Below are 17,640 nucleotides of genomic sequence, written 5' to 3'. Positions count from 1 at the left end.
GATATTTAAAGGTTCAACAGTGGACAGTATATATATTTTAGCATCATTCTTATAAATATATCAATTGTATATAATAATTAAATTGTGTATGCTTATTATGTCCTTATATGTTTACTAAACTATGGCCATTTTATTATTAATTATTATTAATTGGACTTTGTATTTACTACATTTATTTTAAGAACGAGTAAATAAATAAATAAACAAATACAAGTGATCAAATAGTTGCCAATAAATAATTGCCAGTAGTCACTTTAGGATAATGTTTGGTATAAAATATCTATCAATGAGTCAATGACATGATCAGTAATTAATTAATTCGTTTGCAAAGAAGACTAAAACTAAAACAGTATTTAAGAAGAACCAACATGCATGCAAAGAACACATTTCTTCTCTGAACAGTTTTATGCAACCATATTGCACATTTATTGTGACGTCGATGGGAATATATCACTCTGTCATTGTGTTCTTGAGCTTATTTATTTCCATCACCGTTTTTTTTCACAAAGAACTTGGGGGAGATTCCGCCTCTAAGGGACAGAAATGCTTTAAGATCACATGCAAAAATGGTCGAGAACGGCCCGTTAAAATCATACGGGAAAATTAGACAAATGGCAACATGCAAAAACTCACTAGACAGCAACTTATAAATACTTATTTTTAAAAAAAAATTATCTTTACAGTCTCGTATAGTGCACATTTGTGTCGCATGGACACATTTAATATTTACAAATGTACAAAGTAATAAATTAAAAATAAAGACATTTTAGGGGAGAGAAGGAAAAGAACAAACCTGAACGTAATGTCGATATTGAACAGATATAAAAGTCGGTAACACCTTATAATAACTTTCAAAAAATATCAAATGCTTAACAGGTCATGTGTTAGCCTACGTTCAAATATCATAGACTTTGATTCATATTGGCTATTCAGAATTGAATGTAGGCTAGCCTATATATAAACCAATGACCCGTTAAGCACTGAATAGGCCTCGTGTTTTGAATTGATGAAAGTCGACAAAGTGTTACCTAAAAGTCACTGAATATCATTCTAGATGCTGGAATGGTCTGTGCTTCATGCATCTGTAGCGTGTGACCCCTGACCTGTGGGAACGTGGGTCATGTAAATGTTCGTTTGAGGAGTTCAGGGTCATTTTCATTGAGGAGTTCATGGCCTGCTGCCCGGTTCGATCTGTTGATGTTGACTCCGCACCGCGAACCTGTTGACGTGCACGGGAATGGGCACCACGATTTTGGGGTTCCTGATGGGCTCCCCGGATCTGTTGTTGACGTTGCCGGCTTTGATCCGTTTCCATTTGGCCCTGCGGTTCTGGAACCAGATTTTGACCTGGACCTCGCTGAGTTTGAGTGCGTGCGCGATCTGAGAGCGCTCGGTGAGGGACAGATACTTCTTACAGTGAAACTCCTTCTCGAGTTCCAGCAGCTGTTCGCTAGTGAAAGCAGTCCGCCTCCTCCGGCTCTTTCCCGCCGAGCCGCCCGGCGGTAACGCGTCCTGTGAGCCGCCTTTGAGTTTGCTTTTCTGGGACGCTGAAGCGCAGGTGTTCCCGTCGGAGAAGCTCTCGTTCTCGCTGTCGGCTGAACTGTCCTCCCTGTCACTGCACGCTGCCTCCGCTGATTTCAGGTCCAGTTTCTCATCATCTGAACTGTAGAGTTTGGTTTCGCCTGAAGAGAATGAAAATGAAGGCATTAATCATTACAAATATCCCACACAGATTTGGGCAGTTCAAAAGACAAATGTAGGATTTATGTGAAACATTTCGACCCTCTAAAATGGAAGTTTAACTAATAGCAACATTATAATTGGTGACGAACTGCAGTGAAAAGTCCTTTTTGACAACCTCGAATTAATTGGGCTATATATATAAAAAATCGAATTGATATAGCCTAGACTAGGAATCAATCGTCAAATTCTCTAACAAGATAAAAAAAATGTTAAAGTGCGCTAGAACATTAATTATTTATCGTTTGCTTTCTGCTTGATTCTATAGGCCTAGACATTATTTCATAAATATCCTAAAACATAGACTAATAAAATCCAACAGGAGCGTAACTGAAGCGTTTTTATTCTACTAGTCTACATATTCAATTCTAAAACTGACTTTTACATTTATAACTGTAAAGTACATTTAAAGTGTCAACCTGCAAGTTCATTGCACATTTTCGATGGCGAATGTTTTTTTGTGTGTTTTTTTTAAAGGTGTTTAAACTCGAAAGCTCTAGTAGAAATGACAATATTGTAGCAGGTCCGATGGGGAAAATATATTTTTTATAATTTATAATAGTTATGAAATAATAAAACACTTCGCTGAAACTACAGAATAATTGCTTTTGTTTATATCGTTTGCTTTGTGATTCAGTCTGCTCTATTTTCAACTTTAAAATATCTAATTCTGCTGAAATTATTTAGAAATATCACCAAATAGTATTCTTAAACCCCAAATCGTTTTTTTTTTAGCATTGTTTCGAAACTCTCCAGTGGCAGGAGTGAAGGCCTGTGCCACCTGAATGCAAATCAAATGACAATAGAAGTTTTCAAGATCAGATGTGTTCATTTGTCTTTCGATAATTCTATGAACTCCATAAGAACAATGACAGATGATAAAATGCATTGTTATTCCAGCACACAAAACGACTATTTTTTTTTATTTTTTTTTACTATTCTTAACTTTCAAGTTTCATGACATTTCTTACTGAATGTAGGCTACAACAATCTTAAAGTTCATGCATAAAGTTTTTATGGAGTTCCACATAGTTAGAAAAATGTTGTTGAATGAATTTTTGCGGCACATTATGTTCACCAAAAGCGCATCATTCTTATCAAGAAACATTTTTATAAAATGTTCGTTTTACATTTACATTAAAAGTTAGCATATTGGTTTATGGGTTTATATCTAACTCAACAGTAGCAGTTTCCTAAAGAACTAGAGAATAAAGGTTTGTTGTGGAACTTTCGGCATCAGCCTGTAAAACCCTTTGGGTTCTAAACAGAACTTTTATTTTGAATAATTAAAGGCCGTTCGAACTTTTTGCGCTCGTAATCAAACCACCTGTCAAAGTGAGAGTTCGTGTCCGGTGCTCACCTGCAACCGCCTGAAAAGTTTCCGTGAAATTGAGGAGTTCAGAGCCCTTGAGTTCGTCATGCGGGCTCTCCTGCCGGTTCATCCCCGTCCCGTCCGCGCCTAACCGTGGTCCCGGCATCTCCTGCGGGGCATAGAAACTATCTGGAGGGTCCGAGAAACTGGGCAGGGTGGTGGTGAGCGCCACCATGGAGGGCATCCCCTGCCCCAGCCCCGCGCAAAAAGTGTTCGTCAAGCGCCCCGCGAACGATGCCAGCGGTGCCAAGGGAGGGATGCCCGACGGTAATGACGAATGAGACAGGGCTTGTGGAATCATAAACGGTCGGTACGGCATAAACATCGGGTAGCCCGTGTAGAGCAGGTGGCCCGGCCGGGGCTGTGGAGTGCCAATCAAAGAATCAATGGAAAACGCCGTGCCTGGACCGCTCGGTCTCTGCATGGTGAACTGAGTGCGGTCTGGTCGTATAAATCCCGTGCAGTGGCCTTCTGAGACAAATCACCCAAATGTGGTCCACGGTTATCCTGATGGTGCTGTAGGGTCCTCGCCGTCCAACTGACTGAGACCTGATGCGTTTTTTGTCTGGAGCTCTCAGTGTCTCAGCTACTGTTTGTCACATACTGAGACATAAACACACACAGGCACAGCCCTCTCTCTCTCACTCTCGCGCTCGCTCTCTCTCTCTCACTTTCTCTCGGTTATCATCAATACAAGAGGATAGAAGGGGGAGTTGCCCTGGAGACTCATCCATCTTCCTCAAATTACGCTTCATTTCCTTATTCAGTCCCTGACTTTTTAGGCCGCCTAGAGAGAGGGGGGGGTAGTTTCCCAGTGGGTCAAGTCCCCTCCTCTGGAAAGCGAATGTGAGGGGACTGCGCTGACCACACCAACCCAATCAACTATTATTAATTTTGATTGATGATAAGTAATTACTTTGTATTCAAGGGAAGATATATAACAACGGTTCTTTTGTTGATTCTTTCAGAGGCCGATGGCATCGGAGTCGTGAGGGCGGAGAGGCAGATGTTTCGGCCCTCTTGTGAGAGAGAGTCTTTTCTATTCTGTTGGGAGAAAGAGTGAATCTGGCCGACAATTATCCCCAAGAGAGAGATTTCACTGATTAAATGACTTTTGAATGTAGAGATCTGTGTGAACTCTTACTGATAAAATTGGGGGGAATTACAAAATATGGCTATAAATATCTACATCTGTTTATAGATGGGTTTTCTAGATGATAAAAATAAGAAATATTTCAATTTAGTTGAAGAAACATCAAGATCTTAGAAAAGCAATTTTTATATAGGCTAGCTAGGCTATTAGTTTCACCCTTTAAAAAAAATATATATATATATTTAGTTTATAAAGTTTATAAAACTTTCTACATTTTTGTCAAAATGTCATTTTTTTACATATCATGAATTTTTAGTCACGAATATGGTGCGAATTTTGGGAGGGCCTGACCCTCCTAATTACACTTTGAACCTCCCTAAAGTCAGTCAAAACAAACGGGGGGGAAATATTTTACATTTCAATGTGAAATGTAAAATAGCCTATACATTTGTGTGGAAATGTGAATTGTATACCTTTCAAATGCGTCACCACAGAAGTTCAGTAAATTCGCTAAATGTATACGCCACCTACGCTCGCGAATAGAATCGCGATTGCGTTCGCCTGAGGGGGTAACCATAGCAACAGCAGGCAGCGCGAGCGCTTTCCGTTACGACCCAGGCTGAACTTCGACAAAACAAGTAGGCAACTGTCATTTTGTATCACTTTGTTCAATATTTTGGCTATATATTGAAAGTATATAACAAAAAAAGTTTTGTTTAGATGGCTTACGTCATGTTAGGGCGGCGAAAAAGACCGATTAAATCCGTGAAACGTTGTCAACAGATTACATCCAGTAAATTACTGACAGAAATGTATGGTGGTTCAAGTAATTCAGCCTTTTAAAGAGACATTTTTCTTTTTTTCAAACTCTGAACCGTACCAAAATGACTGCAGTTCATCAATTGAAAACGTGTTAATCATAACAGATGTTCAAGTCATTGTATGAAATCCATTTTAATGTATTTTTAAAGATCCAGACAAAAAAAGAGCTTCAGATATTAAGAGGAAAGATCCTTGGTGGAAAATGACACAGATAATTTGACAAGATGTTAAGTAGCCTACACAGAAAATTAAGAAGGACTTAAGACTTTAAGAGAAAAAGTAACCATACTTTCCTTTAATAGTTGAGAATATAATTTCGATTTTAGAAGAAAAATAATAAAAGAAAAAACAAAAAAGGGGTCTACAATTGTACCCTCTATGCGGTTTCTCTTTCCCCGCTAAGCATTAATTTAATCGGAGATCATTTTACCGTTTAAATGCCAATTCACTTCTGATGATGATTAGGCGCTATTGAGTCCTGCGGGGCGCGAGCTCTCCAACTGGCCGTCTGATTGCGCGAGGACATAAACACATCACCTCCGACTCTGATTAGCGATGGAGGACCCACAGATGCTAATTATTCTTATAATTGCAAATGACTCCATTCAGGAGCGGTGCTCTTTGATCTATTTAAACCAGACAGCGTTCTCTCTCTCTCTCTCTCTCTCTCTCTCTCTCACGCTACTGAATGGGATACAATCAGAGCCCCCCTCCTCCTGGTCATCGTATATGAGACTTCTATCAAAGATCTGCTCGTAGACAATTGCTTTGCACCTTTGTTCTTCGCAACATGTACTACTACACATGAAGACAGAAATCACAAACCAAGGCTTTATCTTTGACGCGCAATTAATAACTTTATATCCAAATAGTGCAGCATAATAGAGGAAAACATTTTTTATTGCTAAAATGAGCTATGATTGCAGTGATCTGTGTGTGAGGATAATACAGGTAAAGTAGGACACCAGGTCAGAATATGCATAAAGTTGACATTTGAATCATATTTTAAAAAAAGCAGTAAATTATCAAAAGTGCACTTCACCAGCATCCAATCTGATAATAATAATAAGCATCATTATTAATAAACATGTTAATAAAATTCAACCAAAATTATTATTATTCATAATTGTTCTGGTAAATCCTTTTACTCATGTTCATTGCATTGTTGGTATTAGTGTTTTTTAATGGGTCAAGATGACCGGATCATTAAACACATGAGGCCCTCACATTGTACCCCATCATTCTGTGCTCCGCATTTACTTCTGGTTACCATTCAAGTGCATGCTTCTTCATAACATAATCATAATCACATAATATGTCCACATATCTCCGAGTGGCTAGAGGATGTCTCTCCTCTCTCAGACTTGATAATGGCCTGTAACAAAAATGGACGTGATGCATACTTGTGGAGCTTAACATTTTGAAAATAATGTAATCAGTAGTTTTCATAATAATCCATATAAATCATGTTCATGATCTAAATTGTCTTCTACATCTAAATCAGCATTCATTGACAGAGACAAACCCCTCATGACCTTAAACATGTTGAATATGAATGTCAAATCACTGAATTGTAATGTTTCAGCAAGTTTTCTTTTGTCCTCTGTTAATATAAAATATGACGTAAAAAAGGATAATGGGAAATTGTAAGGAAAACCTCAGTGTAGACAAGCAAATCAATCAAACCAAGCACTTAAAAATGGACAATTTGATAAAATACAATAGAATAATCGAACCTTGCCTTCCTGAAGAATGCTTTTTATATAATTTAGATCAGTGTTTGAACATATTTACTGAAAAATACTTAAATGCATTTGTAGCTGACCCACTAATCAGTATGATTTGAATGTAGTTCATATATTGATTCTTAAGTAAATTAGCTACAATTAATTTGTTACATCAGTAAAAATAAATTTTAAACATTTTATTTTACAAGAAAATGAAAACATTAAATCATTCGGGATGTTACTTTTAAATATTTTCCATTCAATTTTGCGTGGAATCATATCTTTCAATAGGAATTCAGATTCCACTTGAGCTCCATGGCGCCCCGGTGTGGTGGTTAATGCAATAATGAATGTGTGTTGCACTGACTGGATAGGCTATATGAACTTTATATACAGACCTTCTGCATCTTCCTCCTGTTTTATTCTTCATAAACATCCTTTTATCCTCTTTCCAAATACATTATGATAGATTTCAGTAATAATAAAACACATTTTACATTAAAAATCTCACTCACAGATTGGCATTATAAGCATCACCTCCATTTATTGATTCCCTATAAAATTGCCACCTGATTGTATCATTCATCTTCGGTAAAGACAGGGCAGTTTTCCAACACAAATCTGTCAGATCTTCTTGAGATGTGGGTTCGTTCCTTACAAATGGCAGAAAGGTTAGTTTCCAATTCAACTTGTTCTTAAAAGATATATTTCATAATTTAATCACTCTCATGTCATTCCATGACTTTCTTTCTTATGTGGAACATAAAAGTAGATATTTTGGGAGTCAATATAGGGAGCAAACAACATTGATTCATTGTATAGACACAAAAATATTATTTTTTAAACATTTTTATACATTTATTTATACATTTCAAATATATTATTTTGTGTTCCACAGAAGAATGTAAGTCGTACATGGTTTGGAAATGGCATGAAAGTGAGTAAATGATGAACATTTTAATTTCTGGGTGAACTTGAATGTTTTTGCTGTTACCAGCAGTGTTCATACACAAATCTATTTCATTCTTTAAATTGTCTATACACTGACATCTACATCCAGTTTACCAGTCATCACTGGACTCTTTCTCTAGGTTTCATGCTGCATTCCATTCAATTCGGAAAATGGGAATTTACTTCCAACTTGGAAAAAAAACTTCAAACATTGTATCATTCATCTTCGGTAAAGACAGGACAGTTTTCCAACACAAATCATTCAGAATCACACAGAATAAAACAAAACTCAATGACTTTATAGTACAAAACTCAATCACTGCATGCTTATACTGTACTGTATGTTGTACAGGGTCTCAGGTTTGTGGTCTCTGTCAGTGCATATAGTCTCTGAATGCCAGCATTAGGTAATTTTTAAGAAAGGTTGGTAGACCCAGTTTAGGGATCACGTTGTGCAAGCGACCTTCCAGAAATGTTCGGAGTCTGTGACGAGCCAGATGCTGTAGAGATCGAGGAGTCTGCATCAGTGCAAACAGGGATTCGTAGAATTCCCGGTGTTTCTGTGCGAAAACAATATACTTAATATATATTATGTGGTACAGTGAGAAGAATATTTTGAATTCTTTAGGTGATTTTTATTTGAATAAAACTTGCTTTTTAGCGTTTATTTAAATATTTATTACATTATATTTAAGAAAAAAGTCAAAAGCTTGACATCGTCTGACCTGAAACACCTCAGGAGGTACAGATTCTACCCAGGCTTCAGTGATTTTGAGGCGGTCGTATGCGTTGAAGAGCACTTCTATTGTTCTTGGAGATGTGCAGCAATATTTCAACACCTGAGCAGATATATTACAGAATAAAGCTGTCATATTACAAGAAAAAACAAACAAACAGGGAAATGAAACTATCAAATAAGAATTAAGTCTTTTTTTAATCTCGTTTATAGTGGTTTTATATTTAAAAAATAAAATAAAAAATATATTATAAAAAACTTTTTTTTTTGAGTATATAAAATATATTTTAAAATATTCTAATGCAAAGTTGAATTTTCAGCATCATTACTCCAGTCTTCAGTGTCACATGATCCTTCAGAAATCATTCTATGTTGATTTGCTGCTCAAGAAACATTTCTTATTATTATCAGTGTTGAAAACAGTTGTGGTGGTTCATATTTTTACTGAAACAGATGCATTTTTTTCAGGATTCTCTGATGAACAGAAAGTTCAAAAGAGCAGCATGTGTTTGAAACAGAAATCTTTTGTAACATTGTGTCTCTATTGCCACTTTTAATCAATTTAATGCATCCTTATTGCTAAATAAAAATATCATTAAAGTGAAATCAAATAAGAATCAAATCTACTTTATCTCTGAAAACAGATCCAAATTCAATGTTCTTCAGAAACCGATTACACTGTGAATCAGATCTTGCTTTGCTATTAATAACTAAAATGATAAAGAAACGCTATCCTCAGTCTTTCGCAATAACAAACAGTTGAGGGAAGCTGGTCATAGATGAGCAGCTTTTTGTCACAGTTTCCACCTGGTGCAACAGCCCCACCTGTGTTGTGGAGGTCAAAGGTGGAAAGTTGTATTTTTGGGAGAACATTGCATGGAATAATTAACTACTTGGGCTGATGAACAGATTGGGCCCCCCTCTGGGGGATTGTGGGGAATTTCTGCAATTACTGCTAATTAATCTCCTATTAACATTTGCCTCGTTAAGACTCAGGCAATTTATTTGGCACAAGTGGGACTCGTTGGATGCGTGATATCAAGTGTTTTTAACTGTGCGCTTTTGAAAGACAGAACTAAATCAATCTGAAAGTGATTATTTCTGTATTTGTGACAAATAAAGAATCATATGTGCTGCTTGCGGTGAACTTTAATGATGGTTTTGAGTTCATTTATTTCTATATATTAGTTCAATAGGATAAATATCTGTGCTAAAGAAAACTGTAATTTACAGATTGCAGATGGATGCCTTCTTGAGATGTGGGTTCGTTCCTTACAAATGGCAGAAAGGTTAGTTTCCAATTCAACTTGTTCTTAAAAGATATATTTCAGCCAAAAATAATTTCTGTCATCATTTAATCACTCTCATGTCATTCCATGACTTTCTTTCTTATGTGGAACATAAAAGTAGATATTTTGGAAGTCAATATAGGGTGCAAACAACATTGATTCATTGTATAGACACAAAAATAATATTTTTTATATTTATATTTTATACATTTATTTATAAATTTCAAATATATTATTTTGTGTTCCACAGAAGAATGTAAGTCATACATGGTTTGGAAATGGCATGAAAGTGAGTAAATGATGAACAATTTAATTTCTGGGTGAACTTGAATGTTTTTGCTGTTACCAGCAGTGTTCATACACAAATCTATTTCATTATTTAAATTGTCTATACACTGGCATCTACATCCAGTTTACCAGTCATCACTGGACTCTTTCTCTAGGTTTCATGCTGCATTCCATTCAATTCGGAAAATGGGAATTTACTTCCAACTTGGAAAAAAAAACTTCAAACATGGAGTATGATGCCACACAAATATGGCGGCACCCAGAGAGGTAATAATAAATGTACTTAAATGTACTTTTTGAATCATAAACTATTTAAAATTCCTACTTTATATGATAGTAAAAGTTTTTTTTGTTTGTTTTTTTTACCAAAACAGGACAAATAATTGTAAACCTGCAAAACATATCCTAGCAATGCACAGCATCATCATAATTAGCTATTTGGTTGCTATAGGCAACTTATTTGTTGACAATTAATCAAATGCAAATGAAGAATTGCCGTTTTGTTTTGATTTGTTTTGATTTGTTTGTCATGACACTTTATTGTCAGAAGTCAAAAATAGCATACACTACGTTCAAAGTTTGGCATTGGTAAGATTTTATTTATTTTTTTGTCGTCTCTTATGCTCACCAAGGTTGCATTTATTTGATTAAAAAAATGGTACAATAAAATTGTGAAATATTATTACAATTTAAAACAACTGTTTTCTATTTGAATATATTTTAAAATGTAATTTCTTCCTGTGATGCAAAGCTGAATTTTCAGCATGATTACTCCAGTCTTCAGTGTCACATGATCCTTCAGAAATCATTCTAATATGCTGATTTGCTGCTCAAGAAACATTTCTTATTATTATCAGTGTTGAAAACAGTTGTGCTGCTTTATATTTTTGTGGAAACCTTGATGCAATTTTCAGGATTCTTTGATGAATAGAAAGTAAAAAAATTATTGATTGGCTCGGCTAATGTCCGTCCCGTGCACTGAACGCTCTCTCCTCCACGTCATGAGTAGACACTCCCCTTACTGCTGACTGGCTACAAGTTTGTTTTGCTATTCGGCCCGAATCAGTTTTCTAAAGCGTTTTTTAAAAATCGTTTACCCCACCTTTAAGTAAATAAATAAATAAAAAATAAATAAAGTAAAAAGGAATAAAAATCTTACTGAACTCAACATTTTAAATAGTAGTGTATTTTGAAAGATCAGAATTTCAACGGAATTTTTAAATAATTTGGAACCAGTCCTGATTAGATAATTAAACAATAAGTCAAAATAAGAATGAAACAAAGAACATTAAGGATAAAATATAGATAAATACATGAAAAATATAAAAATTAGTAACACTTTAGTATAGGGACCACTACTAACTAGTAGCATGCCTATTATTAACATACTGGCTGTTTATTAGTACTTATAAAGCACACATTCTGCATGACCATATTCTACATCCCTAATCCTAATTTAACAACTACCTTACTAACTATTAATAAGCAGCAAATTAGGAGTTTATTGAGGCAAAAGTCATAGTTAATGGTTTGTTATTGAGAATTGGACCTTAAAATAAAGTGTGACCAAAAATGTCAGTATATCCAGCAAGAATGTGACTATTAGATAAGGATTTTATTCCCATTAAGACTGGTTCAGAATTTTTATGGAACATTAGAATTCCTTGACTAGGTATAAGGATATAATGAGACTTTGAATGGAAAGCTCTCTCGTCCAATCCTGACCTTGGGCAGAGCTCCAGGCCACACCCTGATGGATCCGTAATTGAGAAGGGCCTGTACAATCCTCTCGGGCTCATGGTCCGTCTTGTAGGCCACCGCCTTCAGGATGTTATGCATCGGTGCGTCGCCGCCGTAATCCATTTCGTTGACCAAGGCTTTATACTTCAGCAGCAGATCCACCACGTCAGGGTTGGCGTTCTTACACGCCATGTGCAGTGGAGTCTGCTTGTCCGCGTCACTGATATGTATGTCTGCCCCAGCAGATACCAGCATGTGGCAAACACGGCTGTAGCGCTCCAGAGATGCGCAGTCCTGCGGCTTGGAGCAGGCGGCATTCAGCGCTGTGTTTCCTTCCTCGTTTTGTAGGTTAAGTGCAGCTCCGTGTCGTAAGTAGAGCTCCATGTGATCAGGAAGGCTATGGCGGGCCGCCACATGAAGGGGTGTGTCGTTATCATCCAAGCTCTGACCGTTGATCAAAGCACCGAATGCTAGTAGATGTTTGGCACACCTGGAAAAACATGTCAAGAACTTCAGTCTGGCTCTATTACATTCTGCATAAGCGATATAAATTTTGTAGGATATTACTTATTACTTCTGATCAAAAGTTTTTTTTTAAAGAAGTCTTTTATGCTCTCAAAGGCTGCATTTATTTGATTTGAAAATACAGTAAAAACAGTAATATTGTTATCTATTAGATTATATTTTAAAATGTAAATTATATCCGTGATGCAAAGCTGAATTTTCAGCATCATTACTCCAGTCTTCAGTGTCACATGATCCTTCAGAAATCAGTCAAATATACTGATTAAGCACTCAAGAAACATTTCTTATTATTTTCAAAGTTGAAAACCGTTGTGCTGCTTCATATTTTTTGCAGAAAACAATGATACACTGTAATTCAAAAGTTTGGGGTAAGATGGGGTAAGATTGGGTAAAAGACGGGGTAAAAAAAACAGACAATAAATTAGTTTATTCAACAAGGATGCATTAAATTGATCAAAAGTTACATGAAAGTAATCTCACAAAGTTCTGATATGAAATGAACGCTGTTATTTCTACTTGAAATAAATGAAATAAACTTTCTATTTATCAAAGAATCCTGAAAAAAATGTATCATGGTTTTTCACAAAAATATTATACAGCACAACCGTTTTCAGTTTTTATTCATTGCATATCTGATTTGATTTCTGAAGGATCATGTGACACTGAAGACTGGAGTAATGATGCTGAAAATTCAGCTTTACATCACCAGAATAAATTATATTGTAAAATATATATTCAAATAGAAAACAGCTATTTAAAACTGTAATAATATTTCACAATATTACTGTTTTTGATCAAATAAATGCAGCCTTGTTGAGCACAAGATCCTTTTTTTTTTTAAACGTAAAAAAAACTTTATTATTCCAAACTTTTGTCCAGTAGCGTACCTTCATTTCAAGTGTCAATCTGACAGTCATTTGAAATCACAGAATTCACCACAGGATTTCCTGTAATTACTGTATACTGAACAAGCACTTACTCAAGTGAATCGAGTTCAGTGCACACGTGCAGGGGCATCTGGCCGTCTTCATTGGTTGCGTTGGGATTGGCTCCGTGCTGCAGCAACAGCTTGACACACTCGGGCTGGCACTCCTCACAGGCCTCATGCAGGGCAGTGGTGCCCCCAGGTGCCAGGTCCACTCGAGCGCCCCGCATTAGGAGATGCTGCAGACATTCGGTGAAACCCCGGCCTGCAGTGATGTGCAGTGGCGTGGTCAGCTCTTGTTCGTACGTCAATGACCACAGTCCTGAAAAAAGAACAGAGTTATGAGATTATCTGAAGATTCAGATATTCAATACTACAGTTAGTCTGAAGCTTTATTTCATTTTCAATCAGGAAATCATGAACCGGCCTGGACAGTTTGAAGATTTAAGGTATTTTAGCTTAGTTTGTGTGGATAGCATCCAGGGAGCAGGAAAAATCTGCAATTTAATGTATCCTTTTAAATTTTTTAAATGAAATAATTTTTTTCCAAGCCATATGTGGTTGTTTTTCATCATTCAGGATGCAGTGTGACTGTAATGTCATACTCAAAGTGCAGTAACATTTGTCTCCTATGCAGTGCTCATTTTTGTGATCAGTATCAGTAAGTTTCATGGGAACAAACATAAACACAAACTCATAAAAAGACCCCAAGACAACCTCAAAGACACAGTCGGGGTGGGTGCAATAAGAAGAGAGCAATCTATGTGTAACCGAAACACATAGGGGAACAAATAACTATGACAGCAGGTGAGTCTGACGTGGAAATACTGGAAATGAGGATGTGCTAGTGTGACAAAGTTTGAGTGCTTGTGTACGTGCACAGGAATGTATACATTGATGTGATACTCAGACACAACTAAATGTGCATGACAATAAAGATCCTTGAGAACAGAAATTAATTAAATTTAAAATCGTTAACCAATTTTAATCGTGTTTCACGCCATTTTGTACTATATTCTGTGCTAGTAATTAATTTTAGTCAGGTTTGAGATTTCACCCTGGTTTAATATTCTTATTTTCATACTCATAAGATTGTCTTATCATTCTATCTACCTCAAAAGTGTGAAACATTGTAAAAAATCATCTTCATCATTCTAGGGAATGTCATTTTCCTCAGAACCTGAAACTGAACACAATGCATACAAGTTTTTGCACTGACACAAAGCTATAAATATTTAATGAGATTTGCATTGTCTAATTTATGATTGACAGCCAATCATTGTGGTTGAACCACTGCTGCCGTAAACATTCCAGCAACACACATTTGGCATCACAATTTTAATAACCTGCTCAGGAAGTCTAAAATATGCTAAACTGCATTCAAAATTACAAGTGAGAAGTTAGTCTTAACCCTAGGTTAAAAATGGCCTCAACCTGGGGTCAAAAATGAAATTGAATCAGTTTTAAACAGCGTGAAAGGTCTAGATTTAAAGTTTTAGTAATTTTGTTGTTTCATTTTGTATTTTCTTTTTTTAAGCTTTGCATGAATAAATTATATTTTAAAATATATTAGCATAGAAAGCCTGCCTGTCTGTCTGTCTGCCCGCCCGCCCGTCCGTCCGTCCGTCGGTCCGTCCGTCCGTCCGTCTATTTACATTAAATCAGTTTTAAACAGCGTGAAAGGCCTAGCTTAAAAGTTTCAGTCATTTTGTTGTGTCATTTAGTATTTTCTTTTATTCCTTTTTTTGTAATTTCATTGTTTTTTTTTTGAGTGTATAGATATTCAGTTTTGTTATTTTAATACATAAAGTTACTAATTGAAAATGAGAAAATTTTCCTTGCCAACAAGTATATGTATTATATATTTTAAGTTTCTTTTGTTTATTTTATTTTAATTAACAAAAATTTTTTATGGTAATAATTTTGTATATAATAAAAATAATAATAATGAAAAAAAAAAATGAATAAGTAAAAATAATAAGTAATACATTTTTATATAATACATCCCTATAAAGCCACACATGCCATTTTAGTTAATGCAACAACAATGATTAATGTAGTCACAACACAACAACATTACACAAAATAATTAAGCAAACTTAATTTTTATGTATTTGAATGAATTAAACACAATGGAATTCAGTTGTGATAAAACATAAATTCTGTTGCTTTAGCTCATTTTAATTAAGTAAAACTATTTTGTATAGCAAGCTATCTTAACATAATTTCACATTATTTCTGTCCCTGTAACATACTTAGCCCTCTGTAGTTGAACCTGAAGTTCTTCCACTCCTCTATGTTGCTGGTGTCATATATGGCATCTAAGAGATAAGCATATTCTGGGTCATCAACGATACTAATAACAGTCAGGTCATCTCCGACCAGAAGCGCATTCCAGAACTGGAGGATAAGTCCTGACGCCTGAGCCGTCGCGATTACATCGCTGCGATATTTCTTTTGTTTGCGAAACTTAATCTTCGGCCCCATGTGTGAGGTAAAGCGAGGAGCAGGTGCGAATCAGCCTCTTCTTTGATTGCCTGGGTTAGTCTTAAGACTGGGCACAATGTTGTAGATGATTGCCCTGAATATATTTGCTTAGTCTGTTGCCTGTTTTTAGATATAGTGGCTATTTTAAGGCCGCCTGGCATGACCTTTAGAAAGGTCCAGAAACCTGATGCTGTATGGCCAACTAGATCCGAGAGGTAATCAGTTCAAGTAATCACGACAGTCAAACTCAACTCAAACAACTTGAGTTCTTACCTCTCACTTTTCCATTTGCTCTCCAGCACATGGCTCCTCCTTGAGGCTGGATGACCAGGTCTGAAGGAAAGCCTTTTGAGAAGATCTCTTTCACGGCTTGTACATTTCCAGTGTACAGGGCATTTTGGACAACAGGGTCCTGGCACACCATCGGAGGGTTTCCCACGGTCTGCCTCGAAGATGTCCCCCTGGCTTCTTTCCTCAGCAGGTAGCCACTGAGAACCGGGGCAGCCAGTCTCATCTGGTGCCTTTCCTGCTCTAAAGAGCGCAGAGAGCTTGGATTATACATGAGACTCCTTCTAGACATGAAGCTGATTGTGACTTCACACTAGCTTCTTAGAATTCTTTTGGTCGAGACACTAAAAGGCCTGAGATCTTTTAAATGGCCTTCTGCTGCTGCTCTCTGGGCTTGTTTTGATATCTGAGTAGGAACTTGGCCACGTGCAAACGGGACTATTTTTACAGAGTCACATGTGTGGGATATAACAGCTACAGTGACTTGCTGTTTATATCAAAACAGGTCAGCTCTGCGGAAAACCTTGCTAGTATTTAATAACAGCATTTATGGATACTTTTCAGATCAATATATACTGTATTAGGTGCTTCATATACTCATAATTATATAATGTGTTCATGAATTACGAAGTCAGTGACGTTAAAAACATTTGAATTAATTTGATTTTTGCAATGCTTTTTAACCTATCTGTCAGAGTTATTTCAGAATTTATTTATACAGTTTTTTATTTCAGAAATATTCAAAATGTTATAATTGTCACTCTTTTCATCTATCTATCCTTTAAACTTTCAAAGCATTTTAAATCATTTTCAAAACTTTTAAATAAGACTTTGTAGCTTTTCTAGTTAATGTTTCTTTTTTTTATGAGTTAAATTATTTCTTTTTTTAATTTCACTTCATTTCTACATTCAAATTCAAATTGCAATTCTTCATCTTGTTTGCTGCTTCAGTTCAATTCAAAATCAGGAACTTTAAATTTGAATTTAAAATGCATTCTCTACTCTCGTCTATTTATCTTTGTATGTTTCCTCAATATAAAAAATGCATCATAATGCAATAATTACGAATATCATTTCTTAAATGACGATCAGCCATCTCGTTTTTTTCCCCCCCAGAAATTTCGAGATTCCGGTTTCTTCTAAAGACACTGACTCACAATGTCTTATCCATATGTTAATGACCCTGCCAATAGGAATATAAATGACATTTATTCCATTTTGCCATGCAGTAATAGCTGTCACATTGACTGAAGGCATCAAAAAGTTGCGACTTTGCGAACACACATTACAGGCGAGGCAGAGAATGGGAAGATTGTTTTGCTGCTGGAGTACATCCTTTTAAATGATACACATAATGAGTTTATAATATGCATCTGGGCTACCTCCTCACTACTTTGATGTCTTCCAAATGGCCCGGGTATCATCAGCAAAACATGTAGGCACTTTCCCGCCCCATTGCCTCCCAAATGTATTTTAAATATCATTCCTTGTAACGCAATTATTTAAAACGTTGAACTAAACACTTACTAATGGGGAAAAAAGACAGTGACTTCCATGAATTCATTTCTCAAATGGTGGACATTCAATTTTTGTGGAGGCAGGGACTTTCTCAAGCAAGAAAAAGAAAGAAGTGCATTGAATCAGCACTCCCTCGACT

General features: G+C 36.1%; 2 protein-coding genes across 3 annotated transcripts; both read right to left on the bottom strand.

Annotated features, from left to right (window-relative positions):
• Window positions 1-575: 575 nt before the first annotated feature.
• On the bottom strand, window positions 576-3,635 carry LOC107732083 (homeobox protein GBX-1-like). The gene is made up of 2 exons (XM_016543332.1): window positions 3,101-3,635; window positions 576-1,682 (listed from the first exon to the last, which is right to left on the bottom strand). Exons 1-2 carry the CDS (start codon window positions 3,534-3,536, stop codon window positions 1,168-1,170), a joined length of 951 nt encoding a protein of 316 aa, XP_016398818.1. The 5' UTR covers window positions 3,537-3,635; the 3' UTR covers window positions 576-1,167.
• A 4,431-nt stretch (window positions 3,636-8,066) lies between these two features.
• On the bottom strand, window positions 8,067-16,257 carry LOC107732081 (ankyrin repeat and SOCS box protein 10-like). Of its 2 annotated transcripts, none has more exons than XM_016543328.1 (5): window positions 15,969-16,257; window positions 13,263-13,530; window positions 11,744-12,248; window positions 8,431-8,544; window positions 8,067-8,265 (listed from the first exon to the last, which is right to left on the bottom strand). In XM_016543328.1, exons 1-5 carry the CDS (start codon window positions 16,255-16,257, stop codon window positions 8,080-8,082), a joined length of 1,362 nt encoding a protein of 453 aa, XP_016398814.1. In that variant the 3' UTR covers window positions 8,067-8,079. The 2 variants fall into 2 exon arrangements, with proteins under 2 accessions (XP_016398814.1, XP_016398815.1); XM_016543329.1 differs by lacking the exon at window positions 15,969-16,257 and adding an exon at window positions 15,464-15,928.
• Between the last annotated feature and the right edge of the window lie 1,383 nt (window positions 16,258-17,640).

This window comes from Sinocyclocheilus rhinocerous, unplaced genomic scaffold (assembly GCF_001515625.1).
Source record: "Sinocyclocheilus rhinocerous isolate Xijiao unplaced genomic scaffold, SAMN03320098_v1.1 scaffold97, whole genome shotgun sequence".
Lineage (NCBI taxonomy): Eukaryota > Metazoa > Chordata > Actinopteri > Cypriniformes > Cyprinidae > Sinocyclocheilus > Sinocyclocheilus rhinocerous.
The sequence above is the reverse complement of the archived record's forward strand: the minus strand, read 5'-3'. Positions and strand labels throughout refer to the sequence as shown.